We start from the raw sequence: 27,841 nt of genomic DNA, 5'->3' as shown, positions 1-27,841 counted from the left end.
ACTAAGATCGCGTCAGAAACATTTACACTCTCGTAAACACACCCCATTTGCAAACAGAGTGACTGCTCCACATAAACATGGATTTCAAACGCTCGAAAACGCTAAATCTCAGTCGTGAACATGCCGCAAAAGCAGCGGCGACAGTGGGGAGCGGGACGGAGACTCCCGCGCCTGCTTTCGAAACGGGCTGCTAGGGGGATTTCAGTGACGCCCCTACAGGCCGCGCTCGAGGCGTATTGTCTTTTTATTCAGGTCAAGGCATTTTTCTATGGCAGCAAAGCGGGCGCAACTTGATAGGGCAAGAAATTTTTTATGACGGGCACGTAAAACAGCAAAACGTGCCTTTATTAACAAAGATAATTTCAGCAGCGTTGCAGCACCGCAGGAAAAACAGCCGTATAATATCTTCAAGACACAAGCCTTGCTGTGGAGAAAAAACACTGATTGTCATTGTAAAGAACAACATTGCCCGCGAATGTTTTTAACTACTGGTATCCGTGCGACAAGGGAAGGAAACTCGCGTTGTAAAGAAGGGATCTTTATTGTTGAGCGTTACGAGTAGCATGATACCACATCACATAACCTTGAAGGGTAGTGAGGTCATACTAATGCCTCATTTCACAGTCTTTTTGGCCGTGGAGAATGTAGAAAGCATGAAGGCTATAGATGTGTTGTCGTTGGCCCGTTTATGTTTCTTGTTGCAACGGGCCAATAAAAGGCTTTAGGCCTCTCGCAAGGACTGGCCCATCACAGGTTGCGCTTGTAGAACTTCACTTTCAGCCCCTCTTTTGCTCTCAACGTAACCTCGTACGCCAAGGAAAGTTTTTCCAGTGGCTGTGTTGACTCCACGTTGTACTTGGAAAATACCGTCGCTATCAGAACCTTGGCTTGCGCATACCCAAATCTCTTACCTGTTGAAGGAAAGCAAAAACTGTGTGTCAGTAAGCTCCAAGCCATGCCAGGTTCGTGTACAAAAAAGAGGAGAGGTCGCCAAGAATGTTCACCGATTGGTGACCGAGCAGCATATTTTGATTTTAATGATTTAAATCACGGGAACAATATTTTAAAGAGTTATTTAGAACTGCGCACATTATTGATGGGTACCCATAAGCAATTTTATGTACTTCTGTGTGCTTTTCACAATATTTCTGAGCGTAGCTTAACATTTTTCTTCCTATAGATAACAGTTACCGCCATTAGGATTTGAGAACAATCTATCTACATACCGTATACCAGTACAATTTTTCCGAAACATTAGGCTGCTTAGACTCAACAAAATGTATTCGATCTAGGTAATAAGGCAGGCCAATAAAAAATTATTCATAACACTTAGAAATAAAATGTACTACTTTGAACGCGTTCGGAATGTTTTACTGAATGCTTGCCGTTTTCACGCATTTCAAGAAATTGTTCTCACGACAGGTTGCTGTCAAGAGCCACATTTGTTTCACCATCCTTCTCGCTAATTGCGAAATTTTCCCCGGAAGCAGCGAAAAGTCAGGCAACATTTCGAGAATTTCAGTTGCATATTCGTTAACGCTCAGAACCTTTATCTAGTTGAAGCGCTAGCTACACCAGGTCCGAGAGGACGGCGAGCAGTTGATTTTGAGGGCCTACACTCTGGCGCTCTGATTCGCACGGATAATATGCAGTGGTAATATGACGGCGTCCTTTTCTCGTGTACTGACAATCAGCAGATCTATGAAGGCTAGGCCGAAATTCGCGCTAAGGGGAAGTGCATAACTGGCGCTTCTTGGTTCGTACTCAGCCGTCTGGCTAAATCCAATCAATTCTATAAATACCAGTCAGGCTTCTCCGATGACCGCAGTACCTCTTCTAACTTACTAATATTACAGGCGCTTATGCGACATACTAAGAAATCCTGCAAACCAATCTTTGCCGTTAGTCTCGACCTCCGCAAGGCGTTCGACTCGGTTTCCAACGAAGCAATCTTCGCCGTTCTACAATCCCGGAATGTCGCTGATATTACCCAGTCGTTGATCGGATAAATGTACGGTAACGCGTCCGCAGTATACTGGTCTAATGGGGTGAGTGACGGAGTTCGTGTTCGTTTCAATAGGGGTATAAAACAAGGCGACGCAATGCCTCCCTTTCTTTTTAACTGTGTCCTTGACCCACTTCTTGAGCATCTCAATTCCACTGAACTTGGCGTTCACCTTGGGGGATCTTGCATGTCGGCCGTCGCTTTTGCAGATGACAATCTTCTTTCGGACTCCTTTGAGGGTCTCTAGGGTTTGGTACGGACAACGGAGGATTACTTCACTAACGTTAATTTAACTATCAATCCTGCGAAGTCACAATACTTCGGTTGGAGAATAGAAAACTACACTCACGGCTTCCTATACGACTTGCCTGAACTACGGTTTCAGGAATCCCCGTTGTCCTCACTTGGCCCGAACCGCCCGATCAAGTACCTCGGATTAGAATATTTCGCCAATAAAACGCCCCATATTGTCTCCACGAAGGCAACTAAATTGCTTCAACTGATCGACAAGGCGTCGCTCAAGCCGTTCCAGAAACTACACTGCATCCGTAAGCTGGTGGTCCCAGCTCTCCTCTGCAGTTCATCGAACACCCTTCAAGTCGACAGAGAATCCCGACGTCTTAACAAGATCCTTGGTATGAAGATAAAGCAAATCATGCATTTACCACAGAGTTTTCTTGTTTTCCTAGCAGTCACATCTGGCTTCCAGCACGAAATGGGGTTCTCGGGGTACTCCAGCTTAATAGGGCAGCACAGCCCGTGCAGTTGAAGTCCCTATGTCGCCTACTGCGATTGTCCGACCTGGTCGTCAATTTCCTCTTCGACGAGATTTCGGGCGCTTGCCACAAGCGGATCGCGGTGCTCTTCCATGTTCCTGAAGGAGTCACGGATGCGAAGATGGTCGACGCCGCCCTGAAAAGGGGTGCATCAAAGTGGTGGAATAGCTTGAAGAACCCGATATACCAACAAAGACCTCTTCGCCCGTGTCCAACAGCAGCGAGCAAACTCGTGGCTGCAACATGATTCCAAGTTTTTGAAAGACGCCGACCGCATCTGGGCATTGGGATTTCGAACCAACTTGGCACCGACAAGGCCACTTTTCAATAAACATTCCAACGATCCAGCCGCTCGGATGTGTCGCCGCTGTGCAGAGAGGCCTGAAACGGAATTTGCTATGTTGCAGGAATGTGAATCTCTAAGCATAGTCCGCCAAGACCGACACAATTTCATTGTCCGATAAGTGGCGAGGGTCGCCCGTGAAAAAAACCTGGAAGCGACGGTGCTAGAGGAGAACGTCTTCACCAGTTCTGAGGGAGTACGTCTCAAGCCAGACTTGGTTCTCCAGGCACACGACAGGGTGGTCATCGTCGACGTGGCAGTTAAGTGGGATTGCAACGAGAGAATTTTGAAACAGAAATGCTCGGAAAAGGCACAGGAGTATTCCGTGCTCGCGAGCCTTTTCCCTGGGCGACATGTTGCATTCCAGGGCCTCGTCTTTGGTGCCCGCTCAATGCTGTGTAGAGAATCTATGGTAGCCGGAGCAGCACTTGGTCCTCTTCCACGTGACTTGGGCTGGTTGTCTGCTAGCGACCTCCGTGGCAGCCTCATAGTATTCCAACGTTTCAATAAACGCGCCCTGGGTAGGGCGGAGGGGTGTAGGCAGTGACTTTTATCATTAATACATTTCTTGAGTTTTTCGTATATTTCCGGAGTCTTTCTTCCAATTTTGTCGCTCCGGTTTTCGTTCTTTTTCGTTGTGGACAATCGCCACACTTTTAATGTTGAAGTTGAGAGGCCGGCCAATGGCGTAACAACTTGTCAGCGTATTTCGTATCCATATTTTACTGTCCGTGTAGGGGTAGCTCTTTGGGCGCCTTGCCACGTATATGGTGCACTCGTAAGGCCAAGAGCAGGCTGGGCGACGGCCCATTGTTCCATGCCCCTAGCAAGTGCCCTTTTAGTCAGACGCCAGTGGCCACAACACCTCGGTCTCTGAGGGAATCTACGTACTTAGATTGTCTCGTTTTAAAGCAAAGCTTTTTGTGCTTCAACGATAGAGACATTGCTCCAAAACGCACTGCAGGAAAGCCAAGTTTCTCTAACGCTGATGATCGGGGCTGAAGCGAAAGATGATTGAAACGCGGAGCTTTCTTTGGCCACGAGCCAATGTCTTCACGGGCCAAAGTCACACTCAAAAATCGAAATTGTTGGGCCCAATGCGTGCTGCAAGGAAGCCAACTTACACAATGCATTTGCACAAAGCCCATCAAGCGCCTCAAGAAGAAAACGCTTCGCGCGGTCCGACTCTAACCCTGGTCGTCCGCATTTTGAAGCCAACGTCTATTCGACTGCGCCATTCCGACGCACACGCAGCTGTTTAGATTTTAGACTTACTTTGACTCAGGTTGCATTGAAAAACGAGTCACGTTTTAACCACCTTTCTCTTAAGAAAGGGGCTTTGATTTTTTGAGGGGGTCATGGAGGGGGAGCCGAGATGAGGCCCGGGCGACCGTGCCAGCCCCCTAGCGGTGAATCGATCGAGTGACTTCAGAGGGAAACAAACCCTCCTTTGCTCCGAGGGAGCTCTTGGTGGCCTGGTGCGCTGACAGAAGAGCCAAAGGCCGTATCTGAAGAAGTCATGTGCGCACGTGGAGGAAATTACAGTAATGGATATGCCAGTTCTTTGCTACAGGCACAGTTGCACGTTCACTTGTTACCAAGAAAACTACCCGTAACCCCCACCACCGCTCATGGTAACATTTGCGTATTGAATTGAGATAAAAGAATCGTAGCTATGCGCAATGTGCAAAGAACGCCCCCCTTTGTGTCTCCTTGCTCGCTGGCTCGTTGTTCCAAGGGTTCTTCTGTAGAATTCACGCTAAAGTAAATGTTCATTTGATGACGCAACGCAAATCAGACTGTTGCTGCAACTGCCCTACTAACTCTAAAGAATGACGTCATTTCCCTCCTCAGCCAAGCGAACTGCGAGACACCCCGTTTTTTTTTACGTCCATAGACCACAATATGTCTTTTGCGTCGGTAGTCTGAACATAGCCTGACTTGCACGCAAAGTTTTGGGAATACTTCACAGACGTGGCGTTGTATTAAACACGCTACATAGGACAAACAGGCAAAGTGAGGCTTTTAAGCATTCTCACTTGCAATCAAATCCTGAGAGCATGTTCACTGAAGTATTCCGTTGGGCGAACCTTTCAGTATACAAACAAAAAAAGTGTACGATGTGTACAAATAGTCTTTAAATTCTCTAGCTTTTCTCGGGAACATGTTTAGTGAATAACAGAATCACGTTAGCGTTATTTAGACCGTAATTGCAATGAATTTGAAAACAAGTTCCCACCAATCGTGAAGCCTGTGTAGCGTTTTACAGCATCAAAGTGTAGCTCACCCAGACAAGGTCTCACTCCACCCGAGAAGGAGACGAAGGCAAACGGATGCATTTCTTCGTCTTTCTTCTCGATAAAGCGTTCCGGGAGGTACTTCTCCGGATCCGGGTACAGACTCTTGATCCTATGCAGGCTGTATGCATTCACTATACACGTCGTCCCAGCAGGTACAACATAGCCATCTACAAGTCAGGATGATACTGTTTATTAACACTGGTGCAGAGTGGCGCAAAAGAATTACATGGGTAGATTTTGCCCGCTATGTAAGCAGCCATTCGAAATTGCATTCGTTACGTGACCCTCCTGGCTCTTTTACATTGAAAAATGACGTTCCGTGTGCTCACGTTCGAGCATTCAACAGGCAAGTTCAAAGTTTACTGTGTCCTTCGCCCTATCAGGCGCAGCAAATGCTTTCTCCGAGGTGACTCTCTCAAGAAATGTGAGCAGAGTCTTTATGCCTAGTGTAAATTGGCAGTGATAATTACATTGTGTTGGTGAGACGCTCGCGAAATATTATGTACGTGATCATGCAGCCAGGGTGGAAGCAGGGCGACTCACTAAATATCGATTGTTAATACAATTCCTTTTTTTTCTCGGTTTATTTTCCGAAACAAACTTTCTTTGTATGTAGTTTTGTTCTACCCAAAACATCCTGGAATGTGTTACAGGGAATTCAAGTTCAAGCGCATTTCGAATATTTATTTATTTATTTATTTATTTATTTATTTATTTATTTATTTATTTATTTATTTATTTATTTATTTATTTATTTATTTACAATGCCCCCAGAAGTCGTGATTTATAGGCTGATACATAGCAGGGGAGGCACCTATATATATACAACGAAAATACAGTTCATTGTTGTACTGCAACCAGAAAAGAAAAGAACAGATAGAACCAAGAACTGAAGCAGTACAACTCATCATAGAATGCAGCCACGAAACGTGGAACTTTAAAAAGTGCACACGAAAGCCTAGCGAGCGAACCATGAAGTACAGTGCATCAGAAACACTAACAAAGACAATGAATACGTCAGGGAATGCATTTTCCAACTCGTGACAGCAGTGTCTGCCAATTGTTCAAAACAGGTTTGGTCGATTTCGGTGGCTGTGCGTGATAGTAAGTGGTTCTAGTCCAGTACTGTCCATGTATGAAACGCTGCGCATATGAGGGTGACCGAGATGAAATGTGTTTCACTTGTCTAGGGTTATCCTGGCTCGAAAGGATTTGTGACGGTGACTGAACAATAGTCTAACGAATTATGAGTAATGGGAAAGTTTGATACTCAGTGAAAGCCGTGAATTTTGGCGACAAGGAATGAATTGTTCCAAATATGCATTATTATTTGGTTTTGTAACATTGGGTATGAGGGAAAATGAGAATAAATAAAACTAACAGCCCGGTTCTGCAGGGTCTACAGGTTAATAGTGAAGTAAGCCTGAGTAAAATCCGGAAAGGGCGCCTCATATTCAATTTTTACGTGAATTATTTTGATGCATGTATGCTTTTTTATGACTGGTGAGACTGCTTTTGTTTTTGGGTTCGCTTAAGTTATCCAAGGGTGCGATTAACCGCCAGTCATAAATAACTGCTGTTGCCACTTAGGTCATACTAAAAGTGAAGTTTAAGACAGACACTCTAAGAAATCGGGCGAGTATTTGAAGAGTCCAACAGTCATTGTACTCTTGTAAGCGTTGGCGCAACCCCCTCAAAAGCTGCAGGGAGTTGGATGCAATGTTCGCTCCCCATGAGGAGGAAGTGCAAAACTGACCGCGTACCCTTCTAGTGTGGGGCGGAGTGCAGCCTCAGTTCCGCTCCTCCACCAGTGAAGAGTAAACCTACGCATCGTCTCCCACTCTCCAGGAGGAAGAGTAAAATTGCAATTTCATTCTAGTTCAGTCAGGGAGTAAGCATGGAGATGTACTCCTGCCATTTACGCACACCAATTCATTAGCGATGTTTTATTTGCATACGTATATATTATATAATGCAGCTGTGTAAAAAGAGCCCGATTACTTCAGCGGCTCATTCTATACGTGCACGCATATGAATTCGTGTAACGATTGCACCCAGCATTCAGTGACATGAATGGATCAAGCTTGACAAAACTAAATAATCGCATGTCTCGATTGTTTTTTTGTTGTTTTGTTTTTTTTTGTTGTTTTTTTCCTCGGCCATGGGTTCGTTATGGACAATTAAGAAGTTGGCTAGCCCTGAATCATAAAAGGTGCACACCGGCTTCAGCGGAGCTGCCGGCAATTTTGATGCAAGGTGCGCGCTGCACCGTGCATGCCAAAAATGCATGCGTGCGCAAGTCGTTGGCGGCGATCGGGGTGATCTTTCGCGCCTACAGAGAAAACCGACATCGGCGGTGTACGCACCAAGACCGGGCGGGCGACTGACTGATCACGCGGGACCGTGATGTCCCGCCAACGCAGAACACAGGGCTACGCTTTGTAAACAATGTGCTACGCACGCACGAGGCGGACTTCCAAACAGTCGCTTCATGCAACACGGGAAGTTGGAGCTGCCCTTATCGTCATACTTGCTTCTACATAGCACAACGCGTGCTCGCTAATGGATCACAGTGCATGCCTGTGCGTCATCGGTAGATCACGAACACGCGGGAAAGCCGCTTGTTCGTGCGTGCGTGCGAGGAGCTACTTTTTCTTTCGGGCGAACATCACAGCTGCGGCGGCACGGAGACCGATATCGGCACTACGTGCACTGTGTAGCGATGCGCGCGCAATCGACCGGAGTGCAGTCGCGTTCTTCGTGCCTTATACTTGGATCTTTTGCTACTATGACGACCTTGGATTTATCTATCGGATGAAGAAACGCTGCCGGGAAGTAGAGGTAAGCCAGTAGTTAACCTCGTCTTCTTGAATTATGCATTTAACGAAGAAGAGTTGCTCTCTAACTTCGGTCCGCGTAAGCGGTTAACCCTAACGTTTTCTAGACTCATTTTGAACGTTGCGTAGAGTTGAATGGCGGGTTTTGTTTGTACCCGTGTGCAAACAGCATCAATTATAGCACCATTTCACTCTCTTTGTTTCGTGACGTGTTGGTATCCTAGCCTGATGTGTTTGCTTGCTAGCTGAATGTTTTCGCAGGTAAGACCCACGGTCGCGCGAATAGTGGCAGTGCTATCCCGTACTTTTAGCTCGGCGGCTAACTTTAGATTAGCTGCCGCGCAGTGGCTGTGCCTGTGGCTGTGCACGACTCCAAAGAATTGTGTACAATAGGTTGATGATAGGAGCGCGTGTAGCGCGTGGAATTCACTAAAATTACTATAAGTTTAGTGACCGCCGCGCGTACAGTAGGAGATTGAAATGCGGTCCAAACAGGTTTTTGCGTTTTGATTGGGGGCACGATGGGCGGAAACGGGACTTTTCGGGGCGTACGCCCCGCATTGTTAAGGGGTAACTACGTGCGTCTACGGCGGTGGGCGACGCGAGAAACCCCTCACTCAATGGGTGCTGCAAATAGGTATTGCGGGCGACACAGACAAGCGAAAGGTTTTTTTACACAGGCCGTCGCCGTAACGGGCTCTTTCCCGGCAAGAAGCAGTCCACAATCGAGCGGCAGAGACGACGATGGAGGGCATTGGCTGCAGTGCATTAATTTTTTTTTCGCTTGTCGCTGTCGCCCACACTACCCATTTGTTGTAGTCATTCAGCTACGTCTTTCGCGTCGCTTGTCGCCGTAGCTGCACGTGGTTACCCCTTTAATGTTCGAGCGTTCAGATCGTTCAATAACGAGCATATGGTGCCATCAAATGCTGACTGTCAACTGTTCACAGTTGACAGTCAAATGTACAGTTGCGCGAAGTGATGGTCTAATCACGTGTTCATTCCATGGGGGTGTGCGGAGATGGATACAGAGAAAGAGCAAAGGCACGTCCATAGGACAATCATGCAAGGAGGGTGGATGTATCCAAGATAACTGCACATTATCTAAACTGGTGACTGCGCCAAGTAGCATTGCATTCCAATACGGGTTCGCTGCGTTCTCTTGACGCGAAAACTAAGCTATCACCCAACAAACTTCATTTAACGCTGTTCAACCTCGTCATTTTTTTTTTCATCGTAGAACTTGTCTTTGATGTCCCTCTCTTTTTGCCGATGTAGGAACCAGGGAAAGACGCTACTTGCTCGAAGATTTTTTTTTTTTGTTTGAGAGAGAGAGAGAGATAAAGAGGGAGATAAAGAGAGAGAGAGAGAGAGAGAGAGAGAGAGAGAGAGAGAGAGAGAGAGAGAGAGAGAGAGAGAGAGAGAGAGAGAGAGAGAGAGAGAGAGAGAGAGAGAGAGCACCGAGGCGTCAGCAGGAGTGGTCGTCGCATTCGAGACATTTCTCCTCACAGCCTTGGACATCGTGGATGGGTTCCCATTGCTGCTGTCTGTGTTTTGGCTGTTCAGTGTGTAATACTCTTCAAAGGCGAAGCGCACCTTCTTGCTTCTGGAGACGTTACTTCGGCTCAAGCCCAGTGCCCTAGTCCCTAGTTCTAAAGGCTGCCACCAACATTATGAAGCAGTCAGCTCGAGCGCGATTGTTTCTAATACTAAGTTCTGCCTTCTTTAACTCTTACTAATGCAACCTCATTTTAGAACCACCTCATCTAAAAAATTCAGTGGAAATGTTTAATGCTGTTTCCTATCGTCCCACCAACATATATCTATAGCAGAGTTTTTGTGTCAATGTCTTTTTATCTTATTTGTGGTGATGGCATCTTTTAATGCGTTAATAGTTTCCCACGCCGCATTGTTTTTAGTCCCAGATTTTCGTATTGCAAAATTTATTTGTAAATGAAAATGTGTGCTAAATAGTACCTTTCTTTCCATTCTGTGTGAAGCACTCACTAATGCACAGAATACCATTGTTTTAATTAAATACTGTTCACTATTCTCCAACTGCCGCATTTCTACTGCGGCTTTTCGTGCTAATGTCTGTGCCTTTTTATTTGGGGGTGTTAATGTCATTTTTATTGTTCAAATTTAATGTTTGTAGTTTCAGTGTTTCCAGTTGCGTTGCTGAATTTTTATTTGTGAAATTTTCTCGAATGCGTCCTAACTAAGAGCTTGGCCTTCTTCTGTATGGAATAAGTAAGAACCGTTTTTCTTGCTGGATTGTTTTAATTCCGAATGAATCCCTTGTTGTGTGAAAATGCAGAAACCAATCTTTACGGGATATGTTCTTAGAAAATAAAGTCTGAGTTTCTTTATCGTTCTTTTTCATGGTTTTAATTTACTTGTCCTTTGCTGCTTGCTTGTAACTGTCTACGGTACCGTCGTGGGGAGGGGGGGGTGGTACCAGGCGGAGCGAAAACGGTGCCTCGCGGGGAACAGCAGAATGCTCTTGGAACGTAACGGGTCGCTTTTCAAAAGAGACTAGTAGTGTCCTTCTGCAGCATCCGGCAACGCCACAAGCAATAGAGCTATTCACTATTAAAAGGAGTGACGGAACGCTGCCTTGGAGATGGTATTGTAATTCTCATACAGGGTTCAGGTACTCTGCCTCGAAGGGAGCAAGTAACTTTTACGAGGAGTATTCGGCCTCTCCTTTTCGCGGCCACGGGCCACTCCCGGGAAGAGTAGCCGAATGCTTCAAAAGGGAGTGAAGTATGGGACAACAGTTTTTACTCCTAGACAGAGTGGCCAGCACTCCTCGACTTCTTAGAGTGTATATACGAAGTAGTAAATGCTATCTTGATGTTACTTATGATTTGTTTTAAATTCCAGCAATTCTCCTATTACAGTCAAAAATTTTCATTATGAAAACTTTCACTGCGCAAACGGACAAACACACGGAAAGACACTCGCTCGCGTTTGTTTGCGTCCTGTCTTGTATTAGCCTGTTCGCTCACTGATATATGTTCAACCTTGTGCAACGCCCCCAACTGCCTTTAATTCTAACGGTCATAAATTTTGTTGTAGAAATTAAGTGACCTTAACCTTTTCTAGCACCACATGTTAAGTGCATTAAGCTAACAATGCAACCATCTGCTCTCAGTAACAGAAGAAATTGTGTGATAAATTACAAGAGCACAGGGAAAGAAACGATTGCGGAAGGATACGGGAAATGGAGGTGAGTACATAAATGTTGAACAGAGCAAAAAAGTTGACTAACAGATAAAGAAATACTTTGAAGAAATGATGGTAGAAATATCTAAAATAGCGGTGATGTAAATACGCATAAAATATTACGCACAACGTAAACCGTAATAATTTATTAGGAATTTATATTATGCTTTTACCGCGGCCTAACAGTATTATGGCAGTGGCGCCAAAGCCATCGCACTACCAGGATTCAGCAGTAGAGTCACTGCAAGTACCTGATCCGTACGAGGCTGCAAAAAATTTAAGGCGCCTCAGCGCTGTTTGTGGTTTAGGAAATGCGAAAGCATGAAGCATTATATTCGGTTAGAAGTTAGGAACGACAATAGCTGATGTGGTGTGCCGCTCCGACGAAGCGACGGCAGGGGGCGCGGGTGTTTTGATGGGAGATTGCGGTTCATGCGGGACATTGTCTACTTTTTCTCACCTAGTTTCGTTTTGGTCAATCCAGTATTTTATAACCAGATTAAGTCCCAAAGATCATGGAGATTGTTTGTAGGGTTTAACGCGCCGACGCAACGCAGGCGACGAGGCGCGCCGTAGTGGAAGGCTCCAGATTAATTTTGACCACCGTTGGATTTTTAACGAGGGCCGAAATCTCGTACACACGGGCGTTTTTGCTTTTCGCCTCCATCAGAAAAGTGGCCGCTGCAGCCGGGAATCGAACCCGCGACCTCGTGCTCAGTAGCTCAACGCCTTAGCCACTGAGCCACCGCGGCGGGTACTTCTGTCCTGTTCAAAATACACGCATTAAGGCACTCTTTGCGCCGCGCGGAGGAATAGCCGGTGCGGTGACGAAGCGCAGGGGCGACTTGCATTGTCGTTCTTAAGTTGTACCTGATTGCAGCGTTGAATGCAGGAACAGAATGCCGTTATTGTGTGCGCGGACATGCTTCACGGCTGCTGCTGCTGATGTATGGGGTTCAGAGTTCATCGCCGCATACACCACAGCGATGAAATTTGTGGAACAAGGGCCATGAAAAGGCAGCGCGTTTATTCCGCACACGTTAATGACGTGGTGCTCGTGTACAGTGGTAGGCATGTTCATTGGTCCCCTCATTATCGTCATCCGGTTCCCTTTAATTGATTGATTGATTGATTGATTGATCGATTGATTGATTGATTGATTGATTGATTGATTGATTGATTGATTGATTGATTGAACGTTTATTACCATTTGCCACATGAAGTTTACAAACAGTGATTGGACCCATAGCCAGAGGCTAGTGGAGGGTCCAATAAGAAAAGTAATGGAGGCGGAAAATATCAATTACACATAATACAGAGATAGCTGTACAGACACTGTGAATTATTCCGCGTAATTATGAGCATACACTTTTACACAGTAGAGAAGTCTTTCTCTCCATAAACAATCGGGTCACAAAAAACAAAACTACATGTGCGCATACAATCGAAAAAGTTATGACAGATCACTTTGTGGACAAACCCAGAAACATGAGTTAAAATACAAAAAACACGATAACTGTCACGGGTTTTATGAAGAGGAAAAAAAGGCTAGTTTACAAGATTCACCAGTGTATAATTGTGCAAATATAAGCGTTTACCACCAAAGAAAAAAAAAGCAGTTACAGCCTGCTCAAGAATTGATTTTTTAAGTTTTACCGCAGCATTGTGTGATCTCTTCAATTCAGTGGGCAAACTATTCCAGATCTTTATCCCTATAAATTGTATTAATCCCTCCCCATAAACGTTATTTCTTGGCGCCAAGTTAAAGTTACCGAATGTGAGACTTCTAGAAGAGGAATAAAACAACAAGACTTCGAATGGGTTATTGTATTTTACAATACTATTAACACAAACAGTCGTCTTGTATTCACACAAAAGATCGAAAGGTAGTATTTTTAGCGTTCGAAATAACGGCGGGCTTCGCTCGTTGTGGTTACTGTGACTTATTCTTATGGCACGCTTTTGAACCTCCGAAGGGGATCCAGATAAGAATCACATAAGTCCAAGCCTACGATTCCATGGAATAAGTTAAATGACTATTGATGAATGCAAAGTAAAGCGCCCGCAGAGCGCTTTTGTCGGTGTAGCCTCTAGCTTGTAAAAGCGCGTGACAGCCGGAAGCCAGCTTTACACCGGCAGCATTTATTTGCCCTGCCCAGTGAAAGTGATTATCTAGTATAATCCCGAGGTATTTAAACGTGTCCGTACGTTCCACTATGCAGTTGTCAATTTTAATATGAATATCTTCGTGAGTAATTAATTTCCTGCGGGAATAAAATATAATGTACTTCGTATTGTTGGCATTAACCGTTAACCTGCTAGCAAGAAACCAGTGGGAAATTTGTTTCAATTCTGAGTTTTTTTGTGTTTGTAATTCTAAAACATTGTTGGCCGTACATATTATGCTGTATCATCGGCATACATAATAATTTCGGAACAGCTTAATACATGAGGCAAGTCGTCGATCTAATATGAAAAGAAGAGCGGCTCGAGAACCGATCCCTGTGGCAACCCTGTGTTCAGATATTGCAGTGTGGAAGTAATATCGTTCATCACGACAGCCTGCTGTCAGTTTTTGATGTAATTGGAAAATAACTCATAGGCCTGATTACGTATGCCGTAGTGCTTTAATTTATGCAAAATAATTCAATGATCTACCGTATCGAATGCGTTTTGTAAGTCAAGGAAAAGAACTCCCACTAGCTTGTTGTTGTTTAGGGCCGTGTTAATCGATTGAGCCGATGTCAACAATGCGGATGACGTAGAATAATTAGACTGAAACCCCTGTTGCTGAGGACAAAGAACCATGTACTTGTGTACAAACGTATTTCTGCGGTCTGATAGGAGTTTTTCAACAATGTTATTTGCAACCCTAAGAGAACAGATAACGGTCTGTAACTAGACGGATCGGAATTGTCGCCGTTCTTGTAAACTGGGATTACTTTTGCAATTTTAGTATGGATGGGTAGTTTCGTTTTGTATACAATGATTAAATAGTTTGCATAGGATTGGACCTAAAATATCTACGTTTTCTTTTAACACTCGTGCTGTAATTTGGTCTAGTATAGCAGATTTGTTAGTTGAAAGATTTTTAATAATGTGAACAACTTCGGAAAGTTCAATATCATACATCACAAACGTATTGCCAACTGGGTTTGAGGCAATGTAGCTGTCTACAGAGCGGGGAGTTTTGTTTGCCAGAGCTTTGCCTATACCAGAGAAGAAGGTGTTGAACGCTTCGACAGTGCTGTTGTCAACGCTGTCAGGAGTAACGCGCTGCGATTGACGGCCCTCAGTAACCTCGTTTATGATACCCTATATTTTCGTGTATCGCCAGTTTCCTCTTGGATGCAGCGTGAGTAGTATTGTTTTTTACGTGCTCTGATTATCATAACGCATTTATTGCGCAGTAGCTTGTACTGACCTAAATAGTAGCTGTTTGTATTTTGACGTTTCCATTTATTATACCAGAAATTCTTTGTTTTTAATAGTTGCAAAATCTCTTCATTCATCCAAGGGCAGATTGGTAATTGATATGAATGTGTAGGGAGTACGTGACGGCACTTATTAACTGCATTTTTAAGAATTCTTATTAGGTTGTAAAACTCAGTATTAACATCATTGTCGTATATATCGTCTAAACGTACTTGCAAGAGGCTGTCTCAGCATGGTGTAATCTGTCTTGATAATATGTCGTCGATGTTCCTTCTTAGTTCGGATTACGTTATTAAGTACAATAAAGATTGGAAGGGGATCCGCAATGGGTTTATTGAACACGCCAGAGTGAACGTCGGTATCTATATTTGTTAGTGCGTGATCTATAATTTATGAAGATACACTTGTAAGACGCGTGGGGGTGGCTATAACATTTCTGAAGTTGAATGACTGCAACAGGTATGAGTAATCCTTATGACCATCATGACCTTGAGTTAAACTTAGTTAGTCGACCTTGAGTTAAACTTAACAGTGACGTTAGGAAGCCCCTTTGAAGCTACTCGATGGACTACGTCAATATCCTGAGAAGGAACGTCAAGTCCTAGACGGCTAGTGATTTGCTTCAGCGTCTTCTTTAGGTCATCGTTATCTGTAAAGGGGACACCTTTCAGCTCAAGGTTATTCTTTCTGTTGTACTACTTCAGCTCCACAAGTTGCCTTCTGACGTCCTTCATTTCCCTGTTCAGCCTCTCATTTTCGCGGTGACACTCAAGGCTCTGATTCTTGACTTCAGTGAGCTCTTCCTGTACAGACTTTATATCACCCTTGAATTCCTGTTAGGCAGGCTGTTTGCCATAACCGCTCTGCGAATTCTGCGCTTTTTCTTTATGTGTAACGCTTTCAGTGCCGTCTTCTACTGCGCTGTCTCCTCCCAACGTTACAGCGATTCCCAGGAGGCGGGCCCACCGCGTCAAGCGGCTCGCCCGGAGCAGTGAGCGTACTGTGTGGCACAACGGGGTACCGCCATCATCTCTGCTCCATGCCGCCATGATGGAAAACGTCGACGGAAGCGTGCCACACCAGTCTTCATCTGCTAGGCCATGCAACATCCCTGCGGACCCTCAATGTCCGCCAGCCTCGAAAAAGCGTGCAGTTGACCCAGCTCCAGAGGACTCTGCCAATTCTCCTGACGACGTGGTTGAAATGGATCAGGTAGCGTTCACTCCTGTCACGTACAAGAAAAAACGAAACGCTGGAATTCCCGTTGTGTTTCAACCGACAGCCGTAGGATGCTCATTCTGGAGAGTCAACCCTAACATTTTGGCAGCGGAGGTCGTGACAGCCGCCCAGGAAAAAGTCCTGACTCATCGTTTGAACAAAGATGGCAGCCTTATGGTACCCGTATCGTCTCTTGCTGCTGTGAACCGTCTTCTACAGATCTCCAGCCTCGCTGGTATAACCATCGAAACTCGTGTACCTCACTCCTACATGGCAACTTACGGGAGAACCCAAGGTGTGCCCCTCGAGTACACAGACGAGGATCTTGGAAACTACCTACGCAGTCAAGGTGTAAAATCTGCCCGCAGGCACGTTTCCTACCGGCCTAATGACGACAGCATTGTAAGTGAATCACGCCGACGATCTGTGATCCTAGAGTTTAAATCTGGCTCAGCACTGCCAGAACGAGTATTTCTCGGCTTCTGCAGTTTTCCGGTGACGGAATACATGGGATCAGCAACTCAATGTTTCAAATGCCAGCGGCATGGTGACATCGCCAAGAACTGCAGAGGACCAGTGCGATGTAAAATTTGCGCTGGGGCTCACCCGCATAAGGACTGTACCTCCAGGACCCAACCTCACTGCGCGAACTGCGGAGGCCCTCACCCCGCGTCGTATGGAGCTTGCCCCAAGAAAAAGGCTGCCACTCTTGCTCGCAGTGTCGAGCAAATCCAGGGAAAAGCTCTCAACCGACGTGAACCTCCGCCAAACCCTGAGGTTGTGTTTACGTCGGTGACGACCTCATCGAATGACCCACCGCCTCAAAGTTCACTACCTCCGAACAAGTCCTATGCAAAAGCAGCCCAAGAAAGGACACAACCCAAAGCCTCTCAGAACACGCCAGACGCTTCTAAAAGGTCAACCCTCTCACCGCAGCGACGTCCCCATAAAGAACATGGCAAGACGGCACACCAGTCTACCCAAGATGATGTTGTGAGTTTTGTCATTCCTATGCTATTTGCGGCTATCAGGGCCCTGCTTCGAGCTAACCCCTCCTCTAAAAGTTTTCCTGAAGTCGAAGCGGTCTTGGCTCTGGAGCCCCTTATCTCGTCCTCTTTCGAAACGCCGCAGCGTGGTTTTGAGGTACAGCAATGAACTCTAAATTGGCGACCACCTCTCCGACAGTGTCTTTCAATGCCAACCTCAAGAACTGCACAATATTTCAATGGAATGCCCGCGGCTTGCGCTCAAAACTTGCCGATTTTCGTCAACTCGTACAGACATAGTATCAATTCCCGTTTATTGTAATCTCAGAGTCCCGCGTTGGCCATCAATTGCGTCTCAAAAATTACTATTTTCTGCATTCGCACCGCTTGACTGGCGTCAGCCGTCTGCTGATAGGTTTTCGCAAAGATATACAGGCTGCAGCAGTTCCCGTGCTACCTCATGAGAGTGAGGAATATGTGTGTGCCAATACCGTTATTAGTACTCAACGGTTTACGTTTATTGCCGCCTACATGGAACCAGGTGCAGCCTTTGATGTTCGCAGGCTTGAAAACGTTATCGCTAGTACATCCCCACCACATATAATCTGTGGAGACTTCAACGCCCACAATGAAATATGGGGAAGTGCACGAACAAATTCTCGTGGAGCAAGGCTTGCGGAACTACTTATAAAAAGGGGTATTGAACCACTAAATGACGGCAGTATTACTTATCTAAAAAATCCCACACTCAGCAGCTGCATTGACCTTTCATTTGCCTCCAACAGCTTCATCCCAAAGTTTACTTGGTGTACTGACCTGCAGACAAGAGGCAGCGATCACTTCCCAATTTTAATATCTTACCAAGACGTAGCTGTATCTAGACGTGAAATAAAATTCACGCGCACAGACTGGGAAGTTTTCAAAAACCGCGTCGACGAGGAGATCACCGCCGCAACTTCCGACAAGGACCTAATACCAACTATGGCTAGGTGTCTGAAAGAGTCCTCGAGCGTCGTGAGGAGGCGCTTAGATGTCAAAAAAGACGAAGAATACGAACGGCTGCGTGCTATCCGTAGGCGCGCTGAGCAGAAGGCTCGCCGTACAAAAGAATTAGAGGATCTGAGGCAGGCTCGCAAAGCTCAAAGACTTGTGCGACGCTACTTGGAAAAGTTAAGTCGACAACGGTGGCGCGATTTCTGCACTAAATTAGATGTGCACCAGCCTCTCTCCCGGATATGGCGGGTCCTAAAGGGCATGCGGAAAGACAGCCAGCAGCTACATCTCTTCAGGGCGTTGTCATTACACGAGGGAATTTCCCAGAAAGAAGCGGCTGAAGGGTATTGTAGGCTCCTGTCTACGATTTCTACGCCTCAAGTGTCTCCGCCGCGCGTTCCTGACGCAGCGCCACCAACCTCTCTGCCCGCCCTGGACCTTCCATATTCGATAGGCGAGTTGAACGCGGCCATCTCAAACGTGAAAAAACGGTCCTCTCCAGGTTACGACGGCATAACATATGAAGCAGTTTCCAACCTCTCTCATCACTCGCGCTTACGCCTTCTGGAGTGCTGCGTGGTACTGTACCTGCAGAATGGAAAACAGCCAAAATTACAGCCATCTTAAAACCCGGAAAACAACCAACTCGATACGAATCTTTTCGTCCCATAGCCCTACTAAGCTGTATAGGAAAACTTATGGAAGAAATGATCTTTAAAAGAATGAACTGGTACATCGAAAGCAGGAAGCTTTATCCACCTGAGATGAATCGCTTCCGTCAAAACCGGTCTGCCATCGATACATCCTTGCTCTTGTGGCGTCACTAGAACAAGAATTACACCGCGGGCGCATACCAACTGTGGTCTTTTTAGACATAAAGGCGGCATTTGATTCGGTTTTTCATACAGCCATTCTTGAGTCTCTTGCTGGTATTGGTTTTGGTGGGAGACTGTATGCATGGGTATCAAGCTACCTGGAACGACGACAACTTTTTATGAGTACACCGGAAGGCCCTACTTCGTGTCACATTATCGAGAAAGGAGTACCGCAAGGAGCAGTTTTGAGCCCTCTGCTGTTCAACATTGTGCTAATCAACTTAAAGCGTGCCCTGCCTCCTGGCGTGAAATTAACAATTTACGCCGATGACATTTTCATTTGGAGTGCAGCAAGGTCTCGTCGCCATACACAAAAGAGGCTCCAGAAAGCTCTAAAAAATATATCTGACTACCTTGCGCCCAAGGGTCTCCGTCTATCGCCTGAAAAAGCGTAGCAATGGCATTCACCCGCAAGCGGATGACTCAATTCCCGTTAATCCTTGGGGGTCATCGACTGCATTATGTGCGCACCCAAAGATACCTCGGGATAACTCTGGACAGGAACCTCTCGTGGGCCCCTGAGGTCCACAGTCTACATAATCGAGTTTCTGCAGTGTCGCAAGTTATTGGGTACCTTGCCGGCAGTCGCTGGGGCAGTGACTGTCGATCGATGGTGCTGCTCTGCAAGGCTTATGTCGATGGCTTGCTACGTTACAGCCTACCAGTTTTACAGCGGCTGTCGACTTCAAGCAAAAAGCAGCTTGACGGAGCAAGAAATAATTGTCTGCGCGCCTGTCTTGGTCTGCCTAAGGGCACTTCGTGCACTGGTAACGTTGCGGAGGCTGGTTGCTTGCCCTTGGATGTTCTCCGGCTGCAGGAAACAGTTCGAATATACCTGAGGCATCAGTTGCACTCACAAAGCAATGTCTTGGCCCGTAATGTACAGCGCAACGAAAATTCCAGCTTCGCAGAAGCGATAAACTCTATAAAAATTTCTGTACCCCCTCAAGCACGACAAACCATGCCGTCTGATTTCCCTCCCTGGACTCTCTCACCCCTTTGCATAAACATTGGCATACCTGGTCTTAACTCCAAGAAAACGCTGCCACAAATTTGCCTCCTACAACTCGCGCTTGCCCACATCAATGCCCGATATTCACATATGGCCCACATTTTTACTGACGGCTCAACTACGCCTCACGGTAGTTCTTCTGGCGTCTTCATTTCGTCGACCGGCAAAGCCTTGTCCTACCGCCTGGAACGAACAACCTCATCCACGTCTGCCGAGCTCCATGCACTTAAACAAGCCCTGCGCTACATTCTTCGTCAGCCACCAGCCGAATGGGCTATATTCACGGACTCGAAGGCGGCGTTGCAAACTTTACGGCGTGCCAGCTGCTTCAGCCTTCACGAACATGTATCCCGTGACGTCACGTACCTGCACCATCTCGCCTACGTCGGCGGTCATCGAGTGACCCTACAATGGATGCCTGCACATTGCGGCATTCTCGGCAACGAGAAAGCGGATGAGGCAGCTCGCAGAGGCCTACAGCTGCGAAATGTAAGAAAGATTTTTTTCACAAAACATGAGGCCGCGGCGCTAGCGAAGGAGCTTGCCTTAGCGGAGCGAAACCGCCTCTGGTCTTGTCCTGAAACTCGGCACCCTTTCCTGCACCATATAGACCCTGGACTCAGAATGAGGCTACCAGAGCGGATTCCACGTAAGCTTGAAACCCTTTACCACCGGTTGCGCCTCAACGCACCGCTCACGAACTCTTACCGCCATCGCCTCGGTCTAACTGCAAACCCCTATTGCGATAATTGTGGATTGCCCGAAACAGTAGAGCACGTCCTTCTAGAGTGTCCGGCATACATCCAAGAAAGAACTCACCTCGCAGAAAAGATTGAGTGCCTCAACAACGCATCTACATCTTTGAAAGGTCTCCTTGGACCATGGCCCTCTCCATCGTCCCAGAGAAAAGTGTTGGTTGCTTTATTTGACTATTTACATGGAATCGGCCTCGCAGAGACAATTTAGAACTTTACGTGTCAGATCGTGTGGACTTTTAAGTCACCACGCAAAGCTTCGTGTTCACTTTTCTTTTAATCTCTTCTTTTCCCATCTTTCTTCTGCCCTACTTCTTTTAGGGCCTTTACTCCCTTCTCCCCATCCCCGCAGAGTAGCATGCAGGCGGGAACATGCCGGCAAACTCTCTGCTTTCATCTAATAAAGAGCTCTCTCTCTCTCTCTCTCTCTCTCTCTCTCTCTCTCTCTCCTCGAAACAGTCATTCATGAATTTCAATGAAGTCGTGACAGAAGTAAGTTCCGTTTTGATATCAGTGGTTGAGGAACCAAGAACAGTTACCGTGGCTGTCAACTTATTTATTGTCAACTTATTTATGGCCTCACCCGCCGCGGTGGCTCAGTGGCTAAGGCGTTGCGCTGCTGAGCACGAGGTCGCGGGTTCGATTCCCGGCCGCGGCGGCCGCTTTTCTGATGGAGGCGAAAAGCAAAAACGCCCGTGTGTACGAGATTTCGGCGCACGATAAAGATCCCCAGGTGGTCAAAATTAATCCGGAGCCCGCCACTACGGCGCGCCTCATCGCCTGCGTTGCGTCGGCGCGTTAAACCCTACAATCAATCAATCATTTATGGCCTCGATGAGCTTCGACGTCATTTCAACTAGGACCTTCGCGATTTCTTTAATGCTAGTTGGTGCTTTATCTCTGAGGCCCTTTGCGAACTCGGTCAAAGGATCGGTTTCCTTGTTATCTTTTGCCATCCTAATGCGTTACGTATTCCTGGACAACACAGTTTCAACCAAAAAAACAATCAGAGCAATCCAAGCAGCCGCAGTACATCAGCTTGTATCGTGCAACTAAACGTATGAACAGTACCTGCAGTGATACAGAAAGCGGTTCAGCGACGTTGTCGTTCGGCTACCCGGACCGCTCAGCTGTTGGCCGGGTATATATGTCAGCGAGTCCTCTCCGCATGCGCAGAAGCCGGCCGACGTTGCGCAGAAGCCATTGAAGCCACGTGCCTTTGCAGCGACTACGATGGGCCAGCGTGCTGACGTGATGGCGTCTTTGGTTGCGGAAGGAGATGACATGTCCGGCGCGTACCATTTGGCCGCTATCCTGCAGTGATACAGAAACCGGTTCAGTGACGTTGTCGTTCGGCTGCCCGGACCGCTCTGATGTGGCGTAGCTGTTGGACGGGTATATATGGGCGACGGGGCCGTCAGCGAGACCTCTCCGCATGCGCAGAAGCCGGGCCGATGTTGCGCAGAAGCCGTTGAAGCCGCGTGCTTTTGCAGCGACTACGACGGGCCAGCGTACTGACGTGATGGCGTCCCTGGTTGCGGAAGGAAATGATACGCCCGGCGTGCACCGTTTGGCTGCTATCCTGCAGTGATACAGAAAGCGGTTCAGCGACGTTGTCGTTGGGCTGCCCGGACCGCTCTGATGCGATGTTTTCTTCCTCTTTCCGTTACTTTGACTGAGGAGCTTGTCCAATCAGCTTTGTTAGTCCGACATGCACGTTAATAAGGGACACGCCCTTTGCTACTACTCGAAATTCTATTTGTATAATTACCGTACTCTGATTTTTTTTTACTTCTTATGAAATGCTCAGTGCATGTGCCTAGCCCACGTTTTTAAATAGGATGCCGCAACACCTTCCCTAGGTTCCCAGTTAGCTACCTGGAGTCATCGGTCTGTGGTGGTATAGGGGTTCTGGGCTCCTCCTGCATCCCGGATGTCCGCGGTTCCAATCCCGTCCGGTGCATTTACGCAGTTTGCTTTGCAACTAAATAATCTAATATGATTTTAGCAGCTTAGCGTCATTCTGAGTATTCATTAACCTGTTTTTATTGTTTGAGCAGTGGGCCATTTTTCGCGCTGGTCGTCGGCAATTTTGTGTGCAATATATCAGCCATTTTGATTGCGATGGACGCTGACTTTTAGACCAACATAGTCATTCTAATGATTTCGCAGTAAAACGCCTCCACCCACAACTCCTACGAACTAAGGAGGAATGCTCTTCCGAAGCACTTCGGCCTGAATATTGGCTAAAAATGTCATTCAAACCATAGCGTCAAATAAGGGCCAGCTGAAGCAAGCTCAGGGGTCGTTACAACCCCACTAGCAGCTATTTTAGGGATTCAAAAGTCAGTTATGGATGAACGTAGAGAAACTTACAGGTTAGGAACGCACATGCAGAGCTGTGTGGAATTACATATCGACTGATTGCTAGATGAAAGTTAAGCGGAGCTCGACAAGCGGAACCGTCGATACCGGCGCCTTCCACAGACAGCCAGTCATTTGCGTCACGCGAACGGTAAAATGTCGGTTTCAGAGACGCGAAGGGAAAGTCTGTCATGTTAGAAAACCTGCAGGTTTACATAATTATAGGCAGGGATATGCAGATCATTATTCCTTTCTGTGTGACACTGAAATCTGCAAATCTCATTGAGCAGGGTCAGAAGCACAGTAGAAAATTCGCAAGCTTTTCGGTTCAACGGTGATCGCCAGCTGAGAGTTTTCCGCGAAAACAAACTACCAGGAACAACATGTTGATTCGCGTCTAGTGTGGATACTTTTAGCGACATTTTATGTACTTCTATACTTGCAGAAACCAGGCACAGAACAGTCAGTAATTAATGTCTTTTTTATCAGTAAACACAGTGTTTACCATTTGTATTTGATATTTGAAGACTGCAATTTTTTTACATATGACTTTGTTCTGCCCACTTTTTCTACAATCATCATCCCCAACACAGCCACAATAAGCTTACCTATAATGAGGTCTTCTATTAGCTCTCGCCCGAAGACAGGGACCACTGGGCAAATACGGAGTGCCTCCTGCGTACAAAACAAATTACAAACATTCTTACTCTTAGATCGTCATGACATTTTCAGAAGACCTCTTCTAGTTTTGGTATCCGAAACTCATAACGTTAGCATGTGATGTAATAATGTCAGTAGTGGCTTCGTAAGCTCCAAAAAAAGTGGTGACCATTTGGCAGTCAATTTTCGTTTTTCAGAAGGAGCGCGGCATTTCCCAACATGAACAAATTCGCACTAGCCCTGAACGTCTTCGTAATGCTCACAGAAGAAGTTACGCCTGCTTTACGGATAAAAGCGGCGCTTCTTGATGTTCCTGTCAATATTCTGCAAGAACCGAGGATTAAAGAACATTGGATATAAAGAAGAGACTGCGTCCCAGCCAAGCGTCGCACATCAGTTTCCCACCCGGGGTCTCCACCGAGGTCCCAGCTTCCGCGATGTGGCTTTCGACGCTAGTGCTCCGCCGCAATTTCCTCCGGCGCACTTACTTCATTTCGAGCACCAGAAGGCGAAATAGATATTCCATAATATCTCGCTGATCTGCGACCAGATGTATATTGATTACCTTAAGAGGCAGTTACATTCCCATCCGCCCCCATGTTGGTGCACCGACGGTCTGTGCCTTTTTAACGAATCGTGCAGTTCACATTCCGCCCACGAGACACAAACATGATTCGCTGCGCTTCTCTCGCAGCTCCGCTTATGCCGCAACTGAAAGTTACAACTCCCCAGGTTCGCCTCCTGCGGCCAACTGGCATCTTCGCTGCTGTCCCCGCATATACCCACGCTGCAACTCGTCACGCCACGACTGCCCTTCCAGCGCGGTTTCTGCCCGGGGACACAGCTCATCGGGAGCGGGAACAAGCGCGAGATATCCCAGGATTTTGTGCTCCCTCTATCGGCACAGCGGCGGGGCTGTAGCCTTGTTCACGTAACGAAGAAGGAAGCCCAGCGCAAAGACCTAGAACTCAAGCTAGTACGAAGCGCTACCGTTTAAAATATAACGAATCGAAACCTCCGCGGAAGTGGCGTCCCACGACGCGCAGCTGAGACTAACTCCTTGGCGGGGTTACATTGGCGAAGGCTTCCCCGTACCGAGTTCCGTCGAATCCATCATGCAGTGGTAGCGTGGTAAACAAGCGGCGAGCAGGAGAGCTGTCTCTATTCCGGACGACGAAGAGGCGAGAGCAAAGCAAAATTTAACTGTCTAAAACATGGCTATACGAGAGTAGCGGGGAAGCAGGGAGAGCAGCGGGCAGGCGTGCAGCGACTCTTTCACCAAGAGTCCAAAAAGATCTGACACGGTTCGCTAAAATGGCGGAATTTATACACAGAAGTTCAAGCTTTCACACCTTTCCAGCGTGTTGCGCACATCCGGAAAAACGTAAAAAAGACACAGGAACATGCTTCCCCCTTTTTCCTGATAGCCGGCGCAGCGCACGTTGTGTCTGAGATAGTTGGGAAAGGAGGGTTCTCAACGCCCGGCGTCCGTTCGCAGACACGGGTCCGCCCGTTGAGAACCCTCCGGTGGTGGAACCAGTTTCTTACGGATTTTGCAGCTGCCGTGGACGTGAACCATCGCCAACAAGGGTCCGAGCGAAACACACGCTCCGGCTTGTCGCAACTTGTTTCAGGGGGGCTGACTTTACCCCCACACAAGAAAACATCCCCGCACCGCACCAAACTTGTCGCTCGCGCACAGGGTAGCGGCGCGCGACAAGGCACGACTCACAACAAGGCACAACTCACGGGTTTTGGTGCCTCCTGAAAAATACCGCGGTTTCGCATGTTCAGGCTTGTTAAACGCCGCGCTCAACCACAAGCAAACCCTATCGCCATGTGATAGCTAGATTCCCTAATACCTCCATTCACCTGGCTGCCCTTCGGCTTTACGTGGTCCACGGAGGAGCCGCCACATTCATATCGCTCCCCTGCTGTGAGACTTTGCCGCGCCTTCATGGCTTTGGAGCCGTCTCTATTAAACCAATGCGGCTGGGCTGAAATGTGTTTGGTCATATTGTGTCGCAGCAAAAGACGCCTTTGCATTGCTGCGGCAGAGGTGCAGTGAACCTGGTTTCTCAGCGTACATTTACTGACACCTTGACTTGGCTATTGACTGTATAGTAGTCTTTCCATCGCTTGAGTGGGATGTTGGCACGAACACATATGGTAGTGACCACTTCCCTACCTCACAACATATTTAGTTAAAGGGCCAAGCAGTCCATCTTCCCATAACAGGTTTAAGAATCTATACATTCTCAGATACATCTAAACTACAGAACACAGCCATACCAGGCTTACACGTAGACGAAGCCGCCCAACCCCTCACGGCGCACATCCTCGATGCTGCCAGGAAGTCCATTCCCCAGGCCTCGGGTGCCCCGCGCAACCCAAGGAGGCCCTGGTGGAATGAGGACTGCAGGCGAGCACGAGAGGCCCAGAACAAGGCGTGGGGTGCCCTTCGCCGCTACCCCACGTCCGATAACCTTGTAGCTTTCAAACGGGAAAAAGCACTAAGGAAACGCGTGCGCCGGGAGGCAAAAAAGGAGACTTGGCGCACCTTCCTGACATCCATAAACTCATACACCGACACGCACAAACTCTGCACACATATACTAAAACTCAATGGACAACAAACACGCAGCCTGCCCCTGGTTAGTACAACAAGGGACAGACTGGAAGACCAGGCTAACACTCTCGCACAACACTTCCAACACGTGTCCAGTTCTGAACACTACACAATCACTTTCATGAAATACAAAACTGCTAGTGAAAAGTACTTGTGGGATAAGATAATAAGTCAAACACCTCTTATAACTCCTCCTTTTCACTTCATGAGCTGAAGCTGGCTCTCAGTACTTGTAAACCTTCAGCCCCAGGTGAAGACATTACATACACTATTATACAACACTTACACGTAGACATACTTGAAACACTTCTACACCTCTACAACAAAATATGGCTTTCGGGACGCCTTCGAGGGTCTTGGAGGGAGCCCATCATACGGTCTTTTCTGAAGGAGGAGAAGTATTCGTCTGCCCCTCCCAGTTATCGTCCCATCGCCCTGACAAGATGCGTGTGCAAGGTGCTCCAGAAGATAATCAATCGGATACTCGTGTACTTTCTTGAGCACAATGGTCTTCTCGAGACCTGCCAGGAAGTTTTCCAGGCGGGGCGATCCACAAATGATCAGGTGGTTGCTTTAGAGGCATACATTAAAGATGCATACATGCATAAGCAATACTGCATGCCAGTATTTTTTATATTGAAAAGGTATATGATACAGCATGGCGCTACGGCATTCTTAGAGACTTAAAATCTTTTGGTATTTCAGGTAACATGCTGAACACTCTTTCTAGTTAGATGTCTACGCAAACCTTCCGTGTCAGAGTTGGGTCGGCACTATCAAACGCTCCCGTGCAGGAGAATGGCGTGCCTCAAGGTGGCATTTTGAGCTGCATATTGTTTATGGGTAAAATTAACTCCCTCCGAAAGGCACTGCCGCCCTCCATTTCTTGACTGGGTTATGTAGATGACGTTCAAATATCTTTTGAATCCTGTAACATGTCCATATGTGAACGTCAGGTCTAGCTTGGGGCAAACAAACTTTCTCACTGGGCGGACTAAAATGGTTTCAAACTTAATCCTGCGAGAAGTACCTGCGTTGTATTCTCAAAAAGGCGCGCCATCCTGCCCAATCCTAACACAAAACTCAATGGTGATTCGATTCCAGTAAAAAATAAACACAAGTTTTTGGGTGTGGTGTTTGACGAAAAACTCACATTCATTTGTCACATCAAATTACCCAAAGAAAAATGCCTCAAAACAATGAATATTCTCAAAGTCCCATCTCACCAATCATACTGTTCAGACATATCACTCCTTCTTCGCCTTTATACCGCGTTGGTTGGGTCACGGTTGGACTACGGAAGTGTTGGAGTAGGCCACGAAAACAGCACTTAAAAAGCTCGACCCAGTGCTTCACGTGGAGCTTAGGCTCTCTTGTGGCGCATTCCGTACTAGTCCTGTCCAGAGTCTTTATGCAGAGTGCGAA

The 27,841-nt window shown here is 46.9% G+C and overlaps 1 protein-coding gene across 1 annotated transcript in view; it reads right to left on the bottom strand.

The window, feature by feature from the left end:
- Positions 1–522: 522 nt before the first annotated feature.
- LOC144138616 (cytochrome P450 4V2-like) overlaps positions 523–27,841 on the bottom strand; it is a 106,762-nt gene continuing 79,443 nt past the window's right edge. The window contains exons 9-11 of the mRNA XM_077670998.1: positions 23,736–23,802; positions 5,412–5,591; positions 523–911 (exon numbers count right to left, since the gene is read on the bottom strand). Coding sequence (XP_077527124.1) covers positions 748–911; positions 5,412–5,591; positions 23,736–23,802 — 411 coding nt within the window. The 3' untranslated portion in view covers positions 523–747. The remainder of the gene's footprint in view (positions 912–5,411; positions 5,592–23,735; positions 23,803–27,841) is intronic.

Source organism: Haemaphysalis longicornis, unplaced genomic scaffold (genome assembly GCF_048455015.1).
Source record: "Haemaphysalis longicornis isolate Haplotype H1 unplaced genomic scaffold, Haemaphysalis longicornis Haplotype H1 scaffold_1, whole genome shotgun sequence".
NCBI classification, from domain to species: domain Eukaryota; kingdom Metazoa; phylum Arthropoda; class Arachnida; order Ixodida; family Ixodidae; genus Haemaphysalis; species Haemaphysalis longicornis.
Note: the sequence above shows the minus strand (reverse complement) of the source record. Positions and strands in the feature narration are given on the sequence as shown.